Source organism: Peromyscus eremicus, chromosome 22, assembly GCF_949786415.1.
Source record: "Peromyscus eremicus chromosome 22, PerEre_H2_v1, whole genome shotgun sequence".
Classification (NCBI taxonomy): Eukaryota; Metazoa; Chordata; class Mammalia; order Rodentia; family Cricetidae; genus Peromyscus; species Peromyscus eremicus.
This window is the reverse complement of record NC_081437.1, coordinates 15043432-15069821: the sequence shown is the minus strand read 5'-3', so window position 1 is coordinate 15069821 and position 26390 is coordinate 15043432. Positions and strand designations below refer to the sequence as shown.

The following is a 26390-nucleotide window of genomic DNA, read 5'->3' as shown; positions in this document are numbered from 1 at the left end:
TGAAGCTCCGGAGACCTCTTATACCTCCTTCACAGGCCTTTCCTTCTTTGGGCCTCCCATACACTTTGCACACATCTCTTCTACAAGTATACTAGAATTATTCTAATGATATTTCTGTTTCTGGGCCTGGCATAGAAGATGCCCAAAATCTTGCTTGCTGAATGAGCAATTAGAAGTGTAAGAATTCCTATCCTGACACAAAGATGTTTCAACTGAGTTGAGGGACAAGACACATAGATGTGAAACACTAGCTCAGACACAGAAAGGACTTTATGATGTGTACAGACACTTCACAGTACATAAAAGTTCAGATGAGCACAGGATTACAGGAAGAGAGAGTAACCAGAAAAAGTTTCAATAGGTATGTGGCATGAATGATAAGTAAGGAATGAAGAAAATATTAAATCTACCAAAATTCCTTTGGAAGGTCCCATGGTGGCGTATTTTAAACAAAGAAGACATCTACTCAGAGGACAGCTATCTCATATGAGTAAGAGAGTTAATCTGTTGTTTTAGGAGGAGGAGGATTCAAGAAAAAGAGAATTGGCATGACTAAGGAAGACTACATGCCTACTCTACAAACACATCAGTGAAGTTGACTGTGTGTCTGAAAGAATGGAGTTTTGCTGGGTCCCGCCAGACCTGTCCAATGGTCCTGAGTAGGGGAGTGAGGATTGAGAAATAACAGATAGGAAAAATAGAGACATAGACGTAAAAGAGAAAGACAGAGACACAGGATAGCTTCGGGAGGGCTCTGAGTCAATACCACAGAAGCCCTGAGTTTATTTCTCAGAGCCTTTTTATACCCAAAGCAAGGGGGGATAAAAGACCTCCCCCTCTCAAAGACAACATGGTTCAAGGTACAAACAAGTGTAAATACCTCCTTAATTCTCAAGACACCTGGTAACCACACCTTTGGCCATACATCCTGTTATCCAGCCTTGAGGAGTAACCACACCTATGGCTAAACATCCTGTTATCCAGCCTTAAGGAATAAAGACAAACCTGACCTCTCTGATCTTGAGTCAAGATGGAAATCAAGCCACAGAGCTGTAGTCCTTGTGGGCTCCCACAGGGTTTTGTTGTTGTAACGGAGCTAATGGATCGATCGACTTGAGCCAGAGATACTTACAGTACCAAGGCACAGGTTCTCTGATAACACAAGGACATCTGAGGGTGTACGGACAGTTAGGGTCAGGCTTAGCCAAACCTCTAAAGGATGGAGCTGTGGAGCAGAGAGGCAGGGAGCTTACATCTAGATGACAGTGGTAAAATGTGTCCTCCAAAGAGAAGCACGAGCCCTGGGCCTAAAGAAATCGCCCAAGCTAAAACAAAAGAACTTTACACGTGTCTTTAGCCAATGGCCCCCGTATCCATGTTGGTCTGACATCCGCACTGACAGGGAACGGGGTTTCACCTCTGTCTTAAGTGACAAAAAGCTACACTGCTGTGGGTTGTTCATAACGGCAAACCCACTTAGTGTTTCATGTAAAGGCCTCCATTATTTTAATCATAAACATCGCTTTTAATGAATTCATGGGTTTTATGTCCTCATAGTGCAAGTTTCAAATGTGCCAATTTCGTGTTCATCCTCTGAATTTCTAGGACATTTCACTGGCCCATACAAACCTAGAAGTTCAAGAATCACTTCTCTTAATAGGACCCATAATTTTCCGTTGTCTAGATTGCCTTAATTGAATGTAAGAGGGAGATTGGTTTTCCATTCCCGTTGCTGGCATTGGTTGGGTTCATTCAGGCAATGCCTTTTTTAGTTACACCATCAGTCGCCTCCTCAAATTAAAATTTGTGAGTAGATATCTTGCCTCTGAGGACTGTCTGCGTAGTAACAGGGTTGTTTTGGTTCCACAATCAGCACTCTAGTCAGCAGAGTAAATCCTACAGCTTCTCAGAAACAATGCTTCGCATTGTATCATCACAAAGCAGTACTGATTACACATTTTCCTTCAATAATTATGAAATGCATTCTTGTTGCTGTGCCACATGGTAATTGGCTACAAAGGGCACACGTTCCATGTAACACGAATTTCAGATGGTCTTATTAATAAAATCAAACCTGGAGCCAGGTATTGGGTTAAAGCTGGAAGATCAGAGAAACAGAACAAGCCACAGCTACCTCACCTTGCCAGTTCCTCAGCTGATCCTGTTTCCTCACACTGGAAGCCCCTGAGTCCTCATCCAAATGGATCTCAGCTGAACTGCTGCTCAAAAGCCTAAAAGCTTAACCAGGTCCTAGTTCCCGGTCCTCACGCCTTATATACCTTCCTGCTTCCTACTATCACTTCCTGGGATTAAAGGCATGAGTCACCATGCCTGGCTGTTTCCAGTGTGGCCTTGAACTCACAGAGATCCAGGTGTGTGTGCCACAATTTTCTGGCCTCTATATCTAGTGTCTGTTCTGTTCTCTGACCCCAGATAAGTTTATTAGGATGCACAATATATTGGGGAACACAATATCACCACAGTTCCACGTAAACAGCTATAATTCCTATGGCTCTTCATGCTGAAGCCAGCTTTGTGGGTATGATACCTACAGCCACCCAGGACCTCATGCTCAGGTGGGCTGGATGTCCTATGGCAGTAGTTCTCAACCTTCCCAATCCTGTGACTGAAAGGATAACTAACGGGTGCTGGTGGCTGGCGCTGGTTACGGATGGACAGGGGACACATGGCGCTCGTCTTATAAAGGCCAGGACGCACCTGTGCATACAGGCTCATGCGCAGAAATCACACAGAGATCACGCAGTCACGTCCATGCAACTATGTGACTGTGTAACCATGGGGCATGGGTCATGCAGGACGTATGACCAGGAAAATGACTAGGCGGAGATGACTAAGTGTCCCACAGGGCATGCACGACCATGGGGGCGTGGTTAGAATTCCTATCAGTGACCTTTTAATACGATTCCTCTTGTTGTGCTGACCCCCAACTATAAATTTACTTTCGTTGCCACGTAATTTTGCTACTATTGTGAATTGTAGTGTGTGTATCTGATATGCAGGATATCTGATATGCAATCCTGAAAGGGGTCTCAACCCACAGATTGAGAACCACTGTCCTATGGTCATTCTCTGGAAATTGCTGATATTCTTTTTCACAAGTGGCACCACCCTGCCTTTTCCTTTTGCACGGAACTCTTCAAATTTCTTCTGCCCACCTGCCCAGGCCTGGCAGAGAGAGAATCGGGGGGACTAGGTAGGAAGAAGGGAGTGAGACGGAGTCTCTCAGTCACCTCGGGAGTCCTAGCCTCCTTTCTTAGGAAGGATTTGATCCCTTACAAGGTGCTGGATCTTTTATTCTCCTGTGAAGGGGGAGGAGGGAAATGGTAAAATGGTTCAGCAGGTGAAGGAACTTGCTTTGCAAATCTGACAACCTGAGATTGATCCCCAGAGCCTACCATGAAGGGGAGAACCAACTCCCAGGAATGCTCATCTGACTTCTGCCTGTGTGTCAGGCGTGTGTGTGTGTGTGTGTGTGTGTGTGTGTGTGTGTGTGTGTGTGTGTGTGTTTGTGTGTGTGTGTATGCACGTGAGCACGTGTGTGCATGTGCACATACACACATACACAGACACACACACCATACACACAATAGTAAATAAGAAAGACTGAAGAATTGGGTTCTCGAGATGTAAACAGGTAGCCCACAATAAGAAAGTTCTGGGAACATGTGCAGAAAGGTGGGGTTCTATTGGAGAGGGTAGGAAAGGGGCAGATGTGTCTACAGAGTGAGTTACGGTCAGATGTCACAGGACATGGACACGATGGGACTGAAGAAGGAAGGGCCCGAAGGAAATCTTTGTTACTTCTGACCTCCCTTTGGCACGGCCCTCTCTCCTCATTATACTCCAAGTTCATCTGGCTTGGATCTTACTGAGGCTTAGTGGAGGCATGGACAGATCGATTGGCACCATCTGATCAGCAGAAAGATTAAGACCTCAAATGTCTGCCCATGGCCTAGAGCCCTACTTAACAGGAGGTCATTTAAGTTAATGTAGAACAGTCTCCCCGCAAGAGAGAGGTTCAGATAAAGGACACTTCAATTCGTTCTCAGCTAAGACCTTGGTGCTGGCGGTCCTGGACTCCACCAGGCTGAGACCCAGAGAGAATGATTGACAGTGGTCAGGTGGCAAAGAGGGCCATGAGAAAGAAAGCCTTCTGCAGCATCTTTGGTTGAAGGGGCGCTGTTTACTTTGGTTTTTGATTAGTAGATTTATCCACAGATCTGAAATCAGTACCAAGTTCCAGTCACAGGCCTATTCAATGTGGAAACCATGGCCATGTGGACTCAGGAGCCAGAAAACAGGATGCGGAAGAGATGGAAGGGACCCGAGTGGGACATGGGATAGAGGTGTCCTCAACTGGGCTTTTGAGTTGTGTGACCTCAGTGAGAATTCTATTTCTGCAACAGTCATTCTGATGAGGTCCTGGGACTGTGTGCAAAAGTGGGCCCCCAGTCGGGGTGGGTTTGATGAGTGCTTCTCACTCTCAAACATAATGGAGCCTGTGTGAGCTAGGGGAGCCGTCAGCTCTATGGATGAGTCATCCTTGGCCAGGCTGTTATGAAACCTTTGAACTCATTAGGTTTCTGTTTTCTCTGACTCAGAAAGTAGGCTTCTGATACCATTAGAATAACCCAAACTTTGGGGGTCTGGGAACGTAGCTCATTTGGCAGGGTGTGTACTTAGCTTACCTAAAGCCCCATGTTCGAACCCTAGTACCATATAAACCAAGTGGTTTGGTGAAAGCCTGGATTGATTCCCTGTCGACTCAGGAGGTAGAAGCAGGAGGATCAGGTTGGTCAAGGCCATCCTTGGCTACATAGCAATTTGGAGGCCAGCCTGTGCTACACGAGACGCTGCCAAGCTGTACCTTTGTTGCTGACTATGTTGCCTTTTTAATTTTGGGAATATATTCTCTCCCATTCCCTCCCCTTCTCCCTCTCCTTCTCTTCCTCTCCCCCCCCCCACTTTTCCTCACCCACCCACCCCCACCCACCCCCCGCCACTCCATTTGTAGCTTTATCTTTGTGATGAGGTTAATTCCAGACAGAATGTATTTTGCCAGCCACAGGCCAGAACTCTGGGCAGGCTTGTGGGAAGGAGATATTTTGGCAGCCATCTAGCTTAGGAAGCCAATATTTTTCACCATAAGTTACAGTAAATATTTACAAATTCACTGGGCGTGCAGATTCGGAGTGAGAAGCAATCTCACGCACCAATATTCCCTCCGAACATGTTCTCAATTCTTCAGGAACCATGACTAATTCTCTGTTTCAAGGAGCCGAGAACAAATTGGCGCAGCCTAGGAAATAAGTCTTTAGTGTATACATTCTGGAAGCAGGCATACAGTTGGCATTAGGGAACAAGAAAATGAATGAAGGCCTGAAGTTGTCTAGTACCGACTAGTAAATGAACTAAATGCCAGTGCTAAAGGGGCTGAATCGTCATCATTGGCTGCTTCTTACTCCGGCTTTGGTGGGGACGGCACAGCAAACGAACTGAGCCAAAGGACGGCAGTGATCGAGTATGGCTGAGGCTGTGGGATATGAAGGAAGTTAGACAAGATGCCGCCTTTGAGGAACTTACATTTGTAAGAAAATGTGTCTGGCAATGAAGAGACCAGGGTTTGACTTTTAGCACTGAACAAGGAAAATCAACAGAGCAAGGTTGAGCAGCCCTAGGAAACCGAAAGACTCCTCAGGAAGGTAATAGGAGGAAAGCGAGAAAGGCCATTAACTTAGTGGTTAATTTATCACAGGAATATCTGGAGTTGTCTGAAAATGGGGGTGGAGATGAGGTAGGACTGGCAGAGAGGGCAGATCTCTCTGAAGGAGGTAGACTTGAGTGTGGAAGGGGATTCCAGGCAGACGGGAAGCAGGAGTGGAATTATAGAGATGATGAATGACCCCCTTGGCAAGACCAAGGCAAGCGAGTCAATCTGAGTGAAACGCAGCTTGAGGTGAGGGACAACCGGAGATGGCACCAGATATTGGAGACCTGATTTGGGGGACAAGAGCTTCTCTGTGCCCCATAGACTTGTTCTATTAAAACGGTCATCTCTGAACCCCCCATTTCTCCATGGCCAGTGTGTGTGTGTGTGTGTGTGTGTGTGTGTGTGTGTGTGTGTGTGTGTGTGTGTCTCTCTCGCACGCATGACATGACATGCATGAAGAGGTCAGAAGATGACTTTATGGAGTCAGTTCTGTCTTTCTACCTTGTGGATGCCAGGGATCGAACTCAGATCATCCGGTTTAGAGGTAAAGTGCCCTTATCCACAGCACCACCATTTTACTGGTCCCCAGAAAACTATCTTGGGTCTCTTTCCCTGTTGGATTTTCTTCTGAAGCTAGAAATCCCGTCCTTTTTGGTCGGCCCGTCTTTCCTGACTCTTCTGAGTAAGCTAACCTGAAGGGTGGGCACTTCAGGAGAGTGTAAGGCCTGGCGGGGAACTCTGCAAAGTGCATTACGTCTCTAACTCAGAAAGGGGAGCGGTTTCCATTTGCCCCAGGATGTGTGGGAATTCCTTCCGTGCACACAAGGAAAACACAGAGGTCTTTTCTTACCCGCCTCTGCTCCCCGGGCTCACCTGGCCCACTCTCCTGGCTCCCCCACCCATGAGCCTGAGAAAGCAGGTGTAAAGTGTGTGGGGGGGGGGCTTGTTCACACCCTCAGCATTGTGTGGAGCCATCCCAACCCCCAAGCGAGGCATTATGAATGCAGACCTGATAATGCCCTATTGTCAGAGAATGAAAGGCTCAGACTTGGTGGTGGTGCCTTCAGTGCGGCGGCAATTCTGGAGAGTAATTATGGAGCAGGAGACTGATTATCCAAACTGCAGACTAAACAGTCAGGCTCTGCGTGTGAGGCCAGCTGACAAAGCAGAGGTAATTAATAGGCAGTTACAACTGGGAAGATTCTGGAAAACACGGTTTTGAAGTTTCAAATTCACAGCCTCTGACAGAAGAATATTAGTAAGATCGATGTGGTAGGAACAAGGAGTCTTGAGGGGAAAGGCATTCGCAATCGCTTTTGGAAAGAATCCCCGGTGGGGTTTGGTTCCCACCAACCCTTCCGGAGAGCATTCCCCCCAGGGTTGGGGTTGGCAGGAGCGCGCACGAAGAGGATGCTGCAGACGCTGCTGCAGCTGTACAAGCAAGCTGCTGTGAGGACGACGAGGAGACACTTGTTAGTTTTTATGAAGTCGCATGTCTGCTCTCTGCCTTTCAAAGACGCTTCCTGGTGGGCAGAGACGATAACGACGTGTCTCAGGAAACTGAACCACAGCTAGTGCTGAGTGTGGCTCCAACTTTCCAGGTCAGATGCGGCTGTGGAATGATGAGCCTTAGACAGATAGGACCCTGTACCATCTGCTCACCTCCCGCTGCAGACCCAGCGACTGTAAGGTAGTCTGACAGGGATGCTTACCTTCCTTGGGGTTCAGTGAAAAGCATGGAGGCTACTAGACTTTTGTGGCGAGCCGGGAATTCTGGTTGCAGAGTTGATTTTTAGAAAACCATGCAAGAGGTCTTTGATGACCTCTGACCTTTTTTTTTTTCTTGTTCTTTTTTTCAGACCTTTTCAGTACAGATAAAACACACACACACACACACACACCCTTGACTGACAGACCCTTTGTTTTACACTTTTTTATCTGTGTGAAACTGGAGGACTGAACCTAGAGACTCAGGTGTGCTAGGCAAGCACACTACCTCTTAGCTCTATTCTCTGCCCAGGCACTTTTTTAACCTTTTAAGACAGGGTGCTGTGGAGTAATCCTTCTGCACACTGTGTAAATGATGCTGTGATTGGTTTAATAAAGAAGCTGACTGGCCAATAGCTGGACAGGGTAAGACTAGGCTGGAAAAACAGACTAAGAACTCTGGGGAGAAGGGCGGAGTCAGAGGAGACAGAAGGGGCCAGTGGATAAAGATCCAGGCCCTCCAGAGGCTGTCACGTGTTTCTGTCTCTCTCCCCTCTGTCCTCCTATCTAATATCTCTAATCCTTCTCTCCTCAAGAATATCCTGTTGTAAAATGTGGGAGCCAATCATCCAACTGGGCTCCCACACTGCATAGCCCTGGCTGTCCTGGAACTCACAATGTAGACCAGACTGACCTCAAACTCACAGAGATCCATCCGCCTCTGCCTGCCAAGTGCTAGGATCAAAGGCATGGGCCAGCACACCCATTTCTCTTCCTTCTTCTATTGGTTACTTTTGTGTCGTCGTCGTAACCAAAATACCCAACAGAAGCAACTGAAGGAGGAAAAGCTAGTTTTGGCGTCTACTTTCAGAAATTTCTGTCCTTGATGGCTCAGGGGCACTCACACCTTGGTAGGGGAATACATGGTGGACAGCTGTTTTGTATTATAGCAGAATAAGGGAGCAAAGGATGAGACCTGAAAAAGGTTCCCGGTATATACACTCTCCAAAGAACTACTGCTTGTGGCTACTTCAGCCAGCTAGGCCCTGCCCCCTAAAAAGTCCCACAGCCTCCAGAAATAGTACCTCAAGGTTGGGAACAGCCATGTAAAACAGAAGCCAATGGAGGACTATTTCATATTCAAGTTCTAACATGCTGGAAGGCTATCGAAGTCTTCCTCCCTTTCTCTCTACATCACTTCCTTAAACATCTCTTCCTCTACTTCTTCAGAATGTTTGCTTTTCCCAGGGCTAGTCCCAGGAGAAGCAGTTGATTGGTTAGCTCACATTAATGTGTGAGTGGTTGATGCCCTCGAGGATTAGCAGATGGAAATCGCTATTCCTTAAAAGAGAACAGTTCACATCTTACCTTTTGCATCTGGTGTCCTCCTTGAAATAGAATCTTATCACTTGACCTTATGCAAAAAAGAAACTGATTCTTGGAGAACTTAAGTAACCTATTTGAATTTTAAAAAATGATGCAGGACTTGAACAACGATCTCTGGCCCCAATGAGCAAGAGGTCTTGCTCATTCTTCATTGCTTCCCACCTGTTACGAATAGCAGCTGGAAATTGGATAATTGATTCTTCTCACCCTTAAGGATATCTAGTAGTATAACCTGTACCACAAAAGCATTGTGCCAAATGTGGGCACACCTGCTCTCTACTTCCCAACTGGCCATATTACAATTCCCTAAAATCCAACAAAGAAATACAATTGAAAAAATAATCAGTGGATGCTGCTATTTCTTTTCTTTCTTTCTTTCTTTCTTTCTTTCTTTCTTTCTTTCTTTCTTTCTTTCTTTTTTTTTTTTTTTTTTACAGTTTTCTCCAAAATTACGCCTTGCTGCCTAAGTCTCAGGGCTGGCCATTTGCCATGAGTTATCTGTGATATATAATCCCTTGACCTTGAAATTAGCTGGAATTACCCTTCTTTCCCTAACTAGGCACAGCGTTCCCACTTGTACTCATCATAAAAGGCAAATGTAAAAACCCTGTGTGGTCATTTATAGTCATTCTCTTCTTGACTCATTTGGTTCTCCCTGTCTTCTGGATAAAAAGAAGTAGGCCCATGAGCTCTCTTGTCCTGGAATGAGCTTTCTTCTCTGCTTTCCCAAAGCTGTAGCGCCCTGGAGTGATAGATGAGGACAGGGTAAGTTGAGTGCTGTGATTCACATCACTTGGGGTAATAGTATGGTCCAAGATCAACTGAAACTTGCTTAGGCAAAAGGGGAATCCCTTGCCTCTCACACCAAACCTCAGGATGACAGTAAAGAGGCTGGACCTTCAAGATGGTTAGAAATAGCGCTGGATCACTAGAAGCCCCTCCACACCCACCCCCTGTCCCTTTTCCCCATCCTTGGCTCCTGCTGTCCTGTTCGTACTGGTTCCAATCTGTCTGACAAACATCTACTGGACAGCTGGACATAAGATCGGCAGAAGCACCACCCCCACCTCCCAGTGCCCGTCCCCATAACCAGTTGCTGGTTGAGATCACAGGACTAGATCGGAGGAAGGCTCGTTTCCCAAAGCCCAGGAATGCTGCCCAACCAAAGGTGTGTGGGGTTCAGATACATTACTATACAAGGGGCCCATGGGGTTCACAAATAAATGACAGTAAAGCTGATTTTGCATTGCATAGGTCGATGTAGGTTTGAAACATTCACTTGCCACGTCTGAAATCCCCATTGCTTTGTGCAACTGAAACAGGAATATGAAGGATGCATTGCCTTTAAAATACATTGCAAAGCGACACCAAGAGACAGTGGCTCCTTTTATGTACCTATTCTGGGGGCACACGATCGCAATTTTAATTTTATCATCATCTGTTCCCTTTGACTCATAGTTCATATAATGACAGGTTTAAAGTAGCTACTAAGTTTTGAAAAAAACGACAGTAGAGAAGAAGAATTCAAGGAATGAAAATGCGCATTCACTCACCATTTCCCCTCAAGTTGCTCTGAAATCGTGAGACTTTTGTTGTTGTTGTTGTGGTAACGGCAAGCACACCAGGACCCCAAACTAACAAGTTTAAGATGTAGTTATTTTGTTAGCATAATAATAGCTAATGTTTATTGAATGTCTGCAAGTACAGGTAACTAGCAAAAGTCCTTTACTGCAGTCATCTGAACTGATTCTCCAGCTAATTAATTGGTAAACTAAGGAGGACTGTGGACCAAGCTCAGCAGTGTGTGTGTGTATATGTGTATGTGTGTGTGTGTGTGTGTGTGTACAATATCAGGTATCATTTTTCAAACACTGCTCCCATATTATTTATTTATTCTTTCATTTGTTTTTTGTTTGTTTATATATGGTGATATTCTGTTGGTGCTCTAACAAATAAAGCTTGCCTGGAGATCCCAGTATGGAGCTAGCCACTCCAGGCCAGGAATTGGTGGCACACACCCTCAATCCCAGCACTTGGGATCTCATGCCCTTGATTCCAGTATTTAGGAGGAGGAAACAGGAAGTGATATGGCTGGGTAGAGAGAGGAAGTGATAAGGCAGGGTGGAGACAGGAGCTTAGCCCTTTTGGTCTGAGGATTCTTAGAGGTTAAGAAGTCTTTCTAGTGGCTGGCTGTTCTGCTTCTCTGATCTTTCAGCTTTCACCCTGATAGCTGACTCTGGGTTTTTATTATTAAGACCAATTAGAATTCACGCTACATTTATAGGCAGGGACTTTAATCTGTCTAGACCCAGTGATCCCTCAGGACCCATCAATCTTTGCTGCTCCAAGCTGAAGCTGCAGGCACTTGACTCATTCCACACCCAGACTTTTTTTTTTCCTTTTGCTGCTAGGCATTGTACCCAGGTCTTTGTGCTCACAAGGAAAGCACTTTACTGAGTGGGGCATCTCCCCAGCCCCAGTTCCTTTAATGTGGTTTTACTGGAGCACAGAGATGCTCATTCATCAATGCATTGCTCTCAGAACTGAGCGGTTGCGACAGAAACTGTATGGACTACAAAGCTGAAAGCATTAATCGTTGGTCTTTTATAGCAAACTTAGTTTAATCCCTGAAAAATGATACTGGGAGGTGGTACTGTCATGCAAAGTCAGACTGGTATTTATCATGATAGTGATTCAGAGCTTGATCTGTCTGAATATGCGATATCCGGGTAACTTCACACAGGAGAACTTGGCTTCTGCAGCCAGGATATTTGGGTTCAAATTAGACTACCACTTGGTAGCTGGGTGGAGGACATTAGCTTAGCTGGTCTGTGTCTTGGATTCTTCCACGACCCTTAGGGTTGGTGTGACAGCTAATCTTGTTGGTTTGATTTGACCAAGAAACACCTAGGAGACTAGAAAAGCATACTTCTGGGTGTATCTGGGAGGGACTTCCAGAAACAGAAACAATTCCATCATAGGGACTCAGATTAATCGATGGATGGATCCATTGATAGATCATAATATGATAACATAATTGGAAGTTGGGGAAAAAGTAAGAGCTGGAGCCTGATAGGGAAAGTGAATTACTCTCAGTTCTTCCTGTCTCTCTCCTGTCTGTAGGGAGATGAAGAAGCTCTCATTCACCACAGGCTTCCATCGCCATGATATTCTGCCTAAGGCACGTGCCAAGGCACTGTAGACCAAGCCTCCCCAAACCATGAGCCAAATTAAATTCTTTCCTTCTTTACATTGTTCTGTCAAGCATTTGGTGACTGTGATGAAAATTCCAGCTAATACAGTTGCTGAAGGCTGTGGTTGGTCATCCTTGACTTAAGTACAGCTTTGGACCCTGACTGTTACAGTCCCAACTGTTCATCCCAGGGATCTCTGTGCTTTGGACTAGCTTCTTCTACATTTTCAAAGTTTTGGGAAACAGTACCCTCTCAATGGAGTGCTTAGAGACGAGAGCCTTGTCCCCATTTGTCCTCTTTGTGGTGACCTTTAAATTTCTTTTCTTCATTCTCATGTAAGGTTCTTCAGAAGTCCAGACTTTATATTGATGGGATCATACTGGGGCCCTAGGCCTGGTCTTGATTCTAAGGCTGCTGGACAAGCAGCCCCTTAGACAAAGGCATTCTTTGAGACGGTGTAGTTGAGCCCTGAGTGTACATGTGCTGATATTGATGTCTCTCCATCACTCAGTATCTATGAGTTCAAGACTTTGAGGTTCTTGTGGTCTACAGCTGCTAACTCTTACACTTGAGTTTCATGTGGTGTCTATCAACCCTTACCCCTCCACATTTTGATACCCAGCATCCTCCCATCCATGACACTCCAGGGAAGCAAAGGTGGCATCCTCCATCCTTTCTCTTATCAACTTCTCATTCATACATGAGGACAGTCCACAGGCACCCCTGAGAAGCCAGCCAGAGGGAGCCATGCTCTTATCCTCAGAGACTGTTGGAGACTGCGGTCCTCCAAAGCCAGCAAACTCCCTGATGCTGATTTCTCTGCCTCCAGTCTGTGTGTTGACATGAAATCTCCATGTGTAAGCTGCACTGGTAAGGGATGGACATTCTTTGCACAAATGGGACCACTCTTAGTTTTCTACTCTTGATCCCTTCCCATGTTTCTCACCTTTCCCATTGGAGGTGGTGTGTGAAAGGCTAGGGGTCTGTCGGTGTTGAAAGAAATCAAACTACAGGAATGCAGCAATGTCCCTAGGGACTTCGAATGAAGAAATGCTTGGGAAAATTGGCTGTAGTTTTGCTATAAAATAAAAAAATAATGAACACAGTATGAAAAAAAAATTGAATTAGCATTCCCATTTTCCTGAATATTCTGGGTAAGATAGGGCCTTTGTTATCCTCAGAGCTCAGAACCAACTTTTGAGCCATTGGGAGCTGGGGTTCGTGGGTGGCAGGGTGGTGAAGGCATATCACGTATGATACTAGAACCAGCACTAAGTAAATGGCATTGGGGAAACACAGAAAATGATAGGTGTATTCCGGGCGGCCTCTAGTATATGACATCATCCTCCTCAGTACTGGGATTACAGAACATATTCTGAAGAGCCATAATGGTGTCTCTGTCCTTTTCTCCGAGCAAGAAATATGAAATTAGAACATCAGATCATGAAGAACACAAAGGGTTGGTTCTGGTAGCTACAAGAAGTGCCAGCAAATTATCACATGTACCAATTGGACCATACAAATAAGAAAAATTCTTTTTCGTTATTCTGAAAACTTGTTGAAAAATCATTATGCCTCACATAAGCACATGAATTTTTTAAAACATTAAAAAAATAAAATTGCTCATGTAGACGGGATCCTTGAAAAAAACTGCTGGAGGCACCTTACCCTAGAGATGGGCCTGCTCGGTGCTGTCTTTCTTGGTGATACTCTTGCTTCAAGCTGTGTTCTCCTGCCTCCCCTCAAAATTTGTGTAATTCTCGGTAATTCTCTCTCCCCCCATCTCTTTTGTGTGTGTGTGTGTGGGGGGGTACTAATGTGTGTTTTCTTTTTTCTCATTTAGATTGCTCTCTCTGTAGTCTCATTTTCACTATTAACTTACTATTCTGTGGTACTGTGAGTTGCTCAACTTCTTTTGAAACATGTAACTTGGTTACCATTTGTCTCTGTCTTTTCGGTCATTTGTCTGCCTTAGGTTGTCACTCATTCTCTGTCTGTCTGTCTGTCTCTCCCTCTCTCTCTCTCTCTCTCTCTCTCTCTCTCACACACACACACACACACACACACACACACACTATACGTACATAAGCTGACAAACCCTTTTAACACATAGGCACGTCTGTGTAGACTCTGTTCCTTGCTTTAGGAACTACGACACTTGTGAGCAGAAGTCCACACATCTGACAGAAGGAAGAGAGGCTAGAGTACCTTGCCCTCCTTCTCAGAGCTTGCATCCAGCCAGTCAGTTCACAGCATGCTTCAGGGGATAGTGCTCGTTCCAACTACCACGGCTCCCAATTAGGATGTAAAATCATTTGCTCCTGGCTTCCTGTCCTGTTGCGTGCCAATACGGGGCAGGGCAGGGCATCTGAAACACAGAGACTTCAGTGCATTTAGATAATGTATGGTGAAGGTGACAGGATTTTGTTTTCTTTTGTGCCAACTTGTACATTAGCGTGTCTTAAGTGGCAGATTAAAGTTTTCTTCAAGCACTAATGTTGATTAAAAATGTTTGTTCAGGCTTGTTCAGGACTCTACAGGATCCAAGTCACATTCTTGTCCTTCAAGCGTTTTAAAAGCCTGCTGTAACAACTTTATCTCACTGTGTAAATAATGATGTTTTTCTATAGAACTACGTTTCTCTTATTAGATTATTAACTAAAACCTCTAAACATAGAAATCAATCCAGACCCAAGCAAACATTTGTAAGTGTGTATTTTTGGAAATGGTTTTTAATCCTATTAGTCTCTGTTTGAATATGGTGGATGTCTTAGTCAGTGTTCTATTGCTGTGAAGAGACACCATGACCACAGTAACTCTTAAAAATGAAGACATGTAATTGGGGCTGGCTTACAGCTTCAGAGGTTTAGCCCATTATCAGCATGGTAGAGAGCATGGGTGGCATGCAGGCAGACATGGTGCTGGAGAAGCAGCTGAGAGTTCTACATCTGGATCCACAGGCAGTAGGAAGAGAGAGAGCCTCTGGGCCTGGCTTGGGCTTTTGAAATCTCAAAGCCCATACCCAGTGACACACTTCCTCCAATAAGGCCATACCTATCTAATAAATAAATAAAGCCACACCTCCTAATCCTTTCAAATAGTACCACTCCCTGGTGACCAAGCATTCAAATCCATGAGCCTGTGGGGGTCATTCTTATTCAAACCACCACAGTAGAGAATTCCTCAGAAATTCTTCTCCAAAATGATGCCATTCCTCCTATTCAGTTAAGGTCCCCGAGAAGAAGTCATTCATGCAGAAGAATTTTTTTAAATAAGTTCTTTGATGATCATTAGTTTTAGTTGCTACTTTTAATCCGGTTATTCATTCTCTTGCCCTTTCGTTGAACAGTAGCCCCATGTTGGCCTGGAAAACTGCTGCACTTTATCAGGGGGATGGACTCTGATACCAAAGGATGGGAGACCCTTCGAATGGAGGCTGTGGGTGGAGTAATAGGGCTTCAAACTCGGCAATATCTGGTTGCGGCGAGTTCGAACACAGGACGTGAGGCTTCTGACGGAGTGTGTTAGGAAAAGAAACAGGCTCATACAGAGACACAACAGCTGAAAAGTCTGGAACTTGGTGGGGTCAGCAGCAGTGACTGGGACAGGCGGTGTGATTGAGGCATGACCCGTAGTCTCAAGCTGAAAATGGAGGCCCTGGGGTCTGTCTGGTTTGAAGGATCTGAACTCCTCTTTTACCGTGGGGACCTGGTGAAGAGCATACCTCAGATGGTGGCTTTAAGAGGACAGTGCTGCCACCAAAGGCTCTTATACTAGGATGGAACAGGGTCGAACACTAACCCTTTGCATAAGCTTATTACAACGTACTATGTATTATAACAAAAGATTAATGGATAACTATTCACAGGCTTTCTTCCCTTTCTCTGCACTCTCCAGGAAATCTCTGGCAGAACCACTGACTAGGAAATGGGTTTCTTTTGGAATTAATTCTTTGAGAGACAGCTAAAATAGGGGAGAGAGGATTTAAATGCTGGTGGTTGTTCTACCTTCACTGGTTTTTCCACGGTGAGCTACAACAACGTAAGTCCACGCTGAGGTAGGTCCTCGCGCCTCTTACGGTTACACAAGTTTTCTTGGAGGTGAACTAACAAAATGCCGAGTGACCCGAAGGCTGGTGCCCACTTGGTGACAATTTAAAGAGCCCTGGTTAATCTACAGAGAGTCAAGACGAAAGTCCCCGGTCCTGTTCTGTCCTCTGTTACTAAGGGGGTTCATAAGCAGCACTCCTGGGAAGGGATATGCTGCTACCACTGCGACTTTTATCCCAAACACCTCCAGTCGGTGCCTATTCGATTGAGGATGGCCGTGGAGGCACAGATGAGTTAGGGCAGGTGGAGGAAGCGGGACCAGGAAGGACGGCAGACTGGCATAAAGAGGGAGAAGGAAATCCTGAGAGAAGAGAGAGGGCCTGGTGGAGTGAGAGCTGCAGAGGAGGCAGGAGGGGGCATGGGCAACGTGACTCTAGGGCAGAAGTTCCCCGGTGACTTTGTCAAATGCAGCGTCAGTGGACTAGCGACCAAGCATCTAGATGACAATAGCTTCAGTGAATGTGCAGTGAGGTAAAGAAATGGAGACATGGGTGTAAACGACTCCTTGGAAGGAGTAGAAGTTTCTAGGGGTGAGGCCAGTCTGTCCTTGGTTTCCCGAGGGGGTGGCTGAGCCTGTTCTCCACAGAAGACTCCATCAGTGCAACGGATGGACCATGCCGGCCATTTTGGTTCAGCCATGTCCTTTAGACGGAGTGCTGTTCTTTTTAGGTTCTCCCTCCTTATCCCCACCTCCCTCACAGGTAAAGGATTTGCTGCTGTGTCCCTTCTACTGCCTTTGGAGCAGTAATGCTCCACCTGCTGTGACATTCCACATCTCCTTTAAGGTCACACTTTCTCGGTCACCTGCTTCTTCCCCACTGGAGCAAATGGGACCCTGAATCCCCTAGGGAGCCTCGGCTCATGTCCCAGATAGCCAGGAGGCAGTGAGTTGGGGCATGCTGGAGTAGAACTTCCTGTAGTGCCAGTGTTGGGAGTCCAGTATTTTTTAAGGGTGCCAAGGAATAGAGCCTTCTGTACCTACTGTAGGTAGCAGGGCCTGGTTGCCATGGCAGCCCATTCACTTCCTTACAGTGCTTTTATAGTCGTTTTTTTTCTGTGGAAGACTGATGTGGGAAACCTTGCCCATTCCTACACATTGGGTTTGTCAGTCAGTGTCCTGAATGGTGTTTAAACGGCCCTCTGGAGAACTCTCTGGCCCTGTCTTTGACTTGCCCTCTGCATCCTGGAAAGGCCTCTTTAGCTTACCTGGTATCTGTGGGGGAAGGAGTACTAAGGCAGAGAGCTACGAGAAGACAGTCTCCCTAGCAACAACACATACCCCCCTCTGCAGTCTTTCGGCATCCTTTCTGTTCTTAGCTGGATGATAGGGTTAGAATCTGGCCTCTGCCTATATCAAGTGCTGCCTGGGGCTGGAAACACGATTCAAAACGTTTTACATCTTTTACATCTTTCCTTTCCCTCCATATCCCCTAAATCTCCCCACCGCTCATTCACTGCTTTCTGTAGCAGCGTCATTATGAGTGACAATGACCCTCCTGAAGGAGGCTGAGCTTTGCCTATGGGCTCGGGCATCCCTCCTGTGTCTGATTAGACACTCTATTACCTTGTCTGAACGTGTGACACATGAATGCAGCTTTTCTCTGTGCTTGTAGCAGGAGATGCTATTTCAATGCTCAGTGCAGAGCTAGGCTGCGCTGTAGCAGGAGTCTTAAAAGTTCTTATCAATAAAATCAAACCTGAGCCAGGTATTGGGGTGAACTGGAAGATCAGAGAACCAGAACAAGCCACAGCTACCTCACCTCGCCGGATCCTCAGCTGGTCTTGTTTCCTCAGACTGGAGGCCTCTGAGTCCTCATCCAGAATGGGTCTCAGCTGAATTGCTGCTCAAAAGCCTGAATGCTTAACCAAGCCAAATGCTTAACCAGTCAAATGCTTCTAGTTTCTGGTCCTCACGCCTTATATATCTTTCTGCTTTCTACCATCACTCCCTGGAATTAAAGGCTCGCTTTCTGGGATTAAAGATGTGTGTCACCATGCTTGGCTGTTTCCAATGTGGCCTTGAACTCAGAGATCCAGAGGCATTTCTACCTCTGAAATGCTAGGATTAAAGGCGTGTGCTACCACTGCCTATCCTCTATGTTTAATATTGTGGCTGTTCTGTCTCTGACCCCAGGTAAGTTTACTAGGGTGCACAATATTTTGGGGAACACAATACCACCTCACTGTGCTTCTGCCCAGGATGACCTGCTTGTCCTTACTGCAGTCAGAGTGACTGTGGAAATGCTCCCTAAAGTGCAGACTAAGATGGGGGCAAGCAACCCGAGAGTCTTCCTGGCCTTAGCCCCTTTAAGAACCTAACACTTCAAGAGTATCTTTTGTTAGCTTTCCGTTTTAGTTAGCTAGGGCTCCTGTAATGAAATGCCACAGACTGGGTGGTTCAAACATAAAAATATTTTCTCATAGCTCTGGATGCTGGAAGTTTAAGACTAGGGAATCAGCAGGGTTGGTGCGTTCTGAGGCTTCTTTAGCTTGAAGATGCCTGCCTGCTTGCTGTATCCCCACATAGCCTTGTGTGTGTGTGTGTGTGTGTGTGTGTGTGTGTGTGTGTGTGTGTTTGTGTGTGTGTGCACATGCTCATACATGCCCTTAATATCTTTTCCTCTCCACATTAGGACATAAGTCCTATCCAGTTAGGGTTCCATCTTTGTGAGCTTATTCAACCTTAATTAAAAATTTTAAGACCTCACTCCATTTAGAGGATATATCTCAACATTCTCCATCTTGTATACTTCCACTTCCATGGGGCTAGATTGGAGTTGTCAGCCAGGCAGCAAACCCTCTGGAGGTCTAGGGAAACACATTTCCATCTCTTGGTAGCTGTTAACATTCCTTGACTTATGGCTGCATCTCTCGTCTCTGCCTCTGTGGTCACATTGTCTCCCCCTCTTCTATGGGACAATTTTCCCTGCACATTTCTGCTATACAGACCATAGGGATTGCAAATATGGCCCATTTGGGCAATCCAGAATAACTCCCATCTCAAGATCCCCAATTGCACCTGTCAAGTCTTCCCCACCCCCCAAAATAATCAGCCCCAGGTTCCAGGAATGAGGACTTCGTGTTTTTGGCAATCTAATGACTACCATAGCTATATTATCACTAACATTTTTTTTTTGTTTTAACAGTGGAGTCAACCTACAGAGAGCTCTTGTTGGAAAGATATTCAGAGATGTGTGTTCTACCCAGATTGCATCCTTTGATGGCACTGTAGACTGTCATTACCTTGGGTTTGAAGGGCAAGACTGAGTGGGGGAGCTGAGGATTGTCCCTTGAAAGGTAAAACTGATGATGCTGAAGGGTATGGAGTCAGGAGACTGCCTACATGTTTCTACTTCTTGGCTGGTTAGAAAGGTGGGTCTTCTGCCCTTGAAAGTCATTTCACTGCGGATGCTTTGTTGACTTCTGGTTAGACATTTTCTAGGGGTGGAGCCTCCTGTGGGAAGGTCTTGTTCCCCTCAGCTTTTTACTTCCTGGGGTCTTGTCTGTGTTCTACTATCAAAACTCTTGTTAGGTTTCCTCTCATTGACCTGAGGCAGCTGATGGCTATCCAATGTCTTTCTGAAGTCTAGAGAGCCAGTTGTATTTTTAATAACAGTAAACTCAGCACCTCACTCCCTTTAGAACACAGTGGGGTTACTGTAGAGCGCTGCTTCACAACTGCTTTATTTGGTCACAGGGGCTATGGTCAAACTGTGAGGAGAGAGTTTTATTGGATGCTAATCTAATATCTAACACTGTGTTCATCTGTTCTTTCTTCTGGCCATTTATGGTGAAAAGCTGCTGCTAGAGCACCATAAATGCTTGTTTCTTGTTTCTGATCCCATCCCAATTTCATTTCCATGCAGTGGGGGTAAAGGTATGCAGATAATCACGGTTTTCTTCTACTTTTAACAATACCCCTTCTTTCTTAAAAAAATTATATGACTGGACATTACTGATGTGAAAATGCCAATATTTAGTGTGGTTTTAGGTTTTTCCAAATTTCATGTGTCTATGGGACATTCCTAACGGCTAGTCTGACAAGGGAAAACAAACAAAACCCAAACCAAACCAAAAGAAAACCCTTTCTTGGTATCTGTTGCTAAGGTGGGTAGGGCAGAGTCTTCAGATAGTGATTTAGAAACATCAACATTTGGCATCAAAGACATAATGCCTTGAAGGCTTGAGATTGTAGTGGGAGGGAAAGAAATCCTGTCACTCATGGGGAGCTTGTGTTAATCCTGTGTAGTACATATTTTGGTTGATTTGAAATTAGATTTAATTGCAAGAGTTGCGTGTACTTCTCCAGCACCAGGGAGGGAGACCAGCTAACAACAAGTTTTATAAATCTCCTTTGGTGAGAGCCGTATTTAGTGACAGACAACTCTCTTATCTCCTCACTCTTTGCTTCCTGGTTTTTTTTTGTTTTTTTGTTTTTTTTTTTTTTTGGTACCAGGCAAAATGATGTATTAAATGAACGGTTTCTCCTAGCCCTACTCTTCCTCCCATTGACTCGCTCCAGTTGCCAGGGGTCTGTGTTCCTACACTTGGCATCTAACACACAAGTTCACATCCCATTGTTGATGACTATCAGAGTATTTTTGTTGTTTTGTTTTGGTTGGGGTCAAGGCCTTCATTCAGTTCAAGCCCTATAGACTGCATGTGAGTTTTAAAAACCAAGATGGTGGCCAACTTTTGATAACAATTCATTCCGGGAACCAGCTCTTTAGCACTCTGAGTCCAAAGTGTTCTCTTCTCCTGCTGGGTCTTCATGTCAGTCTAAGCCTTCAGGACCAGAAGGGTACATTTAAGACCCACTCCCTGGGCCCAGGATGTTCTGAACAGAAACCCTATTCAAGGGTAGGGGTGCATCCTTTGTTTTCTCTTTTTTTTCTTCTCCAGTCTGCCCCTCTTCCCTAAGAGAATCTTACCAGTCTCCTGAGGAACCTCTTTGGATACTCCTCTTCCATGAAGCTGCCCCAGTATTTCCTTCCAGAAACCTCAGAGCTCTTTTTTCTCAATAATCCTTTGGCAACAAATCACATGCTCTATTACCTGCCCCAATAGTGATTTTATTATTGGGAGCACCGTACCCTATTCACTTATTCAGCCTTGCTAATTTTGATGCATGGTGTCAGAATTGTGACGTCTACACTGTACAATGGCTTCGACTCAGACAGATGTTTTCTATCACCTGTGGCAGTTTACTCCAGGTGGCCTTACCATGTGACGTTTAGAACGTTCTCTTGTTTTGCTGGATCTAGCCCAAGAGTAGGGACATAGGACAGTTGTTTTATATTTATATAAAAGACATAGGACACAGTGCTCTATTTATATACTTTAGTGGTTAAAAGGGAAAAAAATTTAACTATTCATAATCTGGGAGACCAATCCTAAATGGGAGGATTTTTATCTGTGGCTAGGTCGCCAGTATAATTCCCAAAGACAGGAAGGGCATTGTATGGACTTGCTCTTCTCTTGATGCAGCTCTAAGTAACAGGACTCAGTATCCCCCGCCTCTGTATGAAGGGGAGGATTAGAACCATGCCTAACGTATGTGTTCTGGGTTTTCATCAAGCTAATTCATGGACTCGTGGATCTCTGCCATTCCAGTGATGTACACATTTATAGTGGCCTTCACAGAGAAGTGTTACCGGTGGTGATGTATGAAAGGCTGAGGCTGTATCCTGGAAACCTGGGTTCACTATCCTGCTCCCCAATTGTCCTCCATGTGCCTGTTGACGGCAATGCTGGACCACTGAAATTAAGGACTTTACATTCATGAAGAGCCTCTGATATTTTTATTTTAGCATATAATTTTTGGCTGGAATAATATAATTTGTTCTTCGTTGGGTCTTACACCCATGAAAACAAACATTTACCTACAAAGTCTTGCCAAAAGAAAGGGTCCCTACTTATGCAAATGCTGTAACAGATTACTGGTTGTTGGATCACACACAGGCGGCTTGTCATGCTTTCTTAGCTTACAAATAACGGGCATTTGAATTTCTTTGCCTTTAAATAAGTGAAGATAAATTAGGTTGTAAGTGGGGGAGTCACAGCTTGAGAACATCAAATCGGCTCTCAGCAGCTGTGATCTGAAGTACCTGTACAACAGAAGTTCACCACCACCAGGGCACCTGTTCCCCGGACAACAGACCAGGCCATCAGAAATCTGTGAGAAGAGGCTGCGTTTCCTTGGTAATGGAAGGGTATTTGTTGCTATGTCAACTACACCTACAGGAACATGTGTGTGCATTTGAGTGGTTGGGTCTAGAGAAAGTATGTATTTTGGAGAACGTGTATTTGGGTTTGGAAAAAGTCAAATGAGTAAACGCATGAGGGATGCATGAGCACTTAGAAGAGGAAACCCTGCCAGAAGTATTCTCCACCATCGCCAGAGAGGCAGCCACGGAGGTGAAGGCCCACTCCTCCCCCATCTCCCTGAGATCATGCAGCGGACAAAGAGGATCGTGAGACTGAATATGATCAGTAATTAAGATGGGGAAAGTGTTGAGAGAGTCTGGCTGACACCAGCTACAAAAAAAAATAAAAAAAAAAAAAAAAAATGAGCTCATGGGACTTAGCCTCCCTGAGGAGGTTCAGAGAGGCTAGGAAGTAGGAAGTTTCGGAACTGTGAACGAGTGTGACCCGACAGAAGGGGCACTGGAAAGAAGTGAGGTGAAGGCAAGAGACTGGAGAACTGTTGGACAGACTCAATGCTCTAGGAGAAAACGGTTTCCTCCTCTATTTGGTTAACCGCCACAGTGAACTTCACTTGGAATTTCAAACATCAAATTGATACAAGGCCAGGAACTCTGAACTCCAGGAAAGAGTCACTGATGTGGCTGAGGAGGTGCCTCGGGGATACATCAAGGAGAGAGAGCTGGCACTCACGGCTGGCAACCAGTGCTCAGGGTAGGAAGGAATGCCTGAAGAAAGACAGGAATCTCTGTGTAATTTCCTGTTCCTGGTTCCTTAACCACTGGCCTCGGGGCATCTGGGGATCCTTGGAAAGGGGAAGGGCCCTTGATGGCTCCTCTGGAGCCTCCTTAATCTTGTCTATAGGACTTAGAATGCACGGCAAGCCTTTGTCTTCAGGACATCTGAGTTTGTGAGAACACGCTGTAGCTGGTGTTGAAGAGAGAGCCACACAGGGAGGGGCTAAATCAGCCGGGCCTGTGACAAAGGCCCACAGCCTCAGCCCCACCCCAGCCCCACCCCTTTCTCTCTCTCTCTTTCTCAGCACTAAGGTTTATATAAACGAAAACAAAAATGACCTGACATGTTCATTTCTCATGTTCCTATTTCTAGCGTCAAACCTTAACAAGAAGTCAACACTGTGGAACACACAGGAGTCATCTCTCAGCATATTTTAAAGGCTCGGGTCCATTGCTAGCTAGTCTTGAAAATCTTCGTTTCTGTTCTTGTTTATAACTATAAATGAGCAAGTTCATTTTAGCATTTACTCTTTATTGTGTGGTATGACGTACCTAGGTAATGCGAGCGTGAGCTGTCCTAAAATACCAACTCCAGTCTCTGCAGAAGCATCGTGGGCACCCTGTGCCCCCACACTTTACAATCTATTATTGGTGCTATTGGAAGTAGGATAACACATGAGCAAGGGGGGAAAAGCTGATAATGAATAGGGTTTTTTTTTGCAAATACACATACACAGCTTGCCAGGAGGCCCCAACGGAAACAAGACAAATAACACTTGATGTATTATCTATAAAATGTAGACTCTGCAATAAAAAGCCAAAGGCACATAAAAATATATTTCAACTTTAAAAATAACTTAGTTACAGTAATACCTTGCTTGTTTTTTTACCAACATGTAGCCGACAGTCAAACTTCCGCAACATGAAAATAATATACAGGGATATATATATCTCACAAGAAAAAACCCCAGTCCCGTAAGGTTGTTTGAATATGAAAACAGTAAAATCTTAACACTGGAGAATTCGCTATGCTGAGCCCAAAAGATACAATATACAAAAGAGTCCAGGAAAAAAAGGCCTAGGTGTTAAGCAAGTTTAGATTTCCTTCTCACAACATGCTGTACAGCGCCTTGGAGAGACCCACTGACCCAGCCCTTTTCAGACAGCCTGGATTTCTGCCCGTCTGCAAACAAACAAACAAAATTGAGCTGAACATCAGCAATGCCTGCTGAAAACGAGCTCTGACTCACTTCCTCTCTCTCTTTTTCTTTTTGCCAGGACAGGTTTTTTTTTTTTTTAATTTTTTAAAATTATTGTTTTCAAAATTGTTTTTGCAAACAGGGCATGGCGGTTAAAAAAATATTTTGTAGGAACAGGAACGTTATTTTAGAAAATGCATTACATGGCTGCAAAAAAAAAAAAACCAAAAAACAAAAAAACACCAGCCAGGGCAGCTCTTTCCATCAATTGTGGTTAGTTGAGTTTTTTGTTTTCTGCTTATTTTGGTACCTCTTACTCCCAAGGAAAAGAGCTGACTCCTGGTTACTTATTTTTATCCATGACATTCAGGACCTCATCCAAAAGTGAGGGCCCAAGATCCAGCTGCAGGGAGAGCAGGGAGCCTGTCAGGTCGGAGAGGGAGTCCTCCGATTTAGTCTTTGACTTCGTGAGCTGGCAGGAGGCAGGATGCTCAAACATGTCCTCTGCAGGCCAGTCGGAGTACTGTTCCGACAGGCTGGAGGAGTGACTGTCTCTGCCCTGGCTGGACTGAGACGCAGAACCACTGGAGCCCCAGGAGGTGTCTCCCTGGTGGACTGTCCCATGCTCCAACAGACTGCTTTTCTCCTGGGCCTTCTCTTCCATGACAGGCTCACAGCTGAGCCGTGGCAACTTAGGACGCCCAAAGGACTCCTGCTTGGAATTAAATGTCACTGGTGACAATAAGGGCAGCATGAGAGCCTGGGATCCTCCGATGGTCGGGAGGGAGATGGCATTTTTGAGCACTGGGGAGGGCGTTTCTGTGAACATCGAGTCCGAGGTGCTGTTGGCCCGGAAGAAGTCATTATGCCCAGGGAACTGGCCCGAGTGCGCTTTCTCTTGGCTTCCAGGCAAGAGCTCATAGTTTCCTTGAAGGAAGGAAATATCTCCAAAGACATCATGCTGGCCCTCTTTGCCGATGTGAATGGTGTGACGAAAGTCCCCCAGGGGAGGACTGATCATATCAGGGGACAGAATGTCCCTCAGCTTAAATTTCTTTCCCTTCTTGTTGTTGGCCGCTTTCAGGTAGATTGGGGTCTTGGCGGGCATTTTGGAATCTAAGAATGTCTATTTTACAGATGGGGAAAAGGCGACCTTCTTCACAGGTATCCCACACTTCCAAAAAATCCTTTTGGATAAGAACAGTCACATTATTTTTTTTTTTTCCTCAAGTGGCTCTGAAATGACGGAGTCTAAGAGAGCTTGCTCAGCGTAGGACCATGTGCGTCTTCCTGGAAAGCTGGCTACATCGTCCAGTTCCTTCTACAGCGTGGAGAAACCTGGAAAAGAAACCAAAGCAGATTACAGTCGCCCATCCTTTAGGGTCCACTCTGGCCTACCATTCCCCAGGAATTCATTACCTCAGTGCCTGGAAATAATGGCAAGGCCACTTTGCACCCAAAGCCCAACTTATTTGCTTCCCCTAACTGTGATAAGAACGTTAATCTCAGCAGGGATTCACTCGTGTTGGTCTTAGTCCAGGGGAAAACAGAAAAAGAGGTACTTAGGCCCTGAACCTAGAACATCAGTACTTTTTAAACACGGCCATGGTTTTCCGAACACCTCTAAGATTTTAGTCTCCCTTCTTCTGAAAACTGCTGTCAAGGGACTAGAGACAAAGCTTAGCAGTTAGAAGAACTTGCTGTTCTTGTAGGAGACCTGGGTTCAAATCCCAATGCCCACAGGAGGGCTCACATCTGTCTGTACCTCCACCTCCAGGGGATCTAATGTCTTCTTCTGACCTCCATGGTAGTAGGCATGCATGTGGTACAACATACGTACATGCAGGCACTCATAGATCCACATAAAAACAATCTTTAGAGTAAAAAACAAAACAAAAACAAAAAACAAAACAACAACAACAACAAAACCACCTGCCAGCAACATAGGACCAAGCGGGTCCGTTTTAAAATTATCCTTTCTTTGTTCGAATGCACACTAACAAGACTGACAGCGATTTATTGTTGATTTCCGGACACAAATGAAATCAAATGGCCAGCCTTCAAGGAAGGAGGCTGGAAATGATCATTTAGTAAGTGACACTGATTGTTATAGACTGTTTCAA

General features: G+C 45.3%; 1 protein-coding gene across 1 annotated transcript; it reads right to left on the bottom strand.

The window, feature by feature from the left end:
- Positions 1–24033: 24033 nt before the first annotated feature.
- Positions 24034–25628, bottom strand: Cdc42ep3 (CDC42 effector protein 3). The gene has a single exon (XM_059248320.1). It carries the CDS (start codon positions 25373–25375, stop codon positions 24611–24613), a length of 765 nt encoding a protein of 254 aa, XP_059104303.1. The 5' UTR covers positions 25376–25628; the 3' UTR covers positions 24034–24610.
- Positions 25629–26390: the final 762 nt, after the last annotated feature.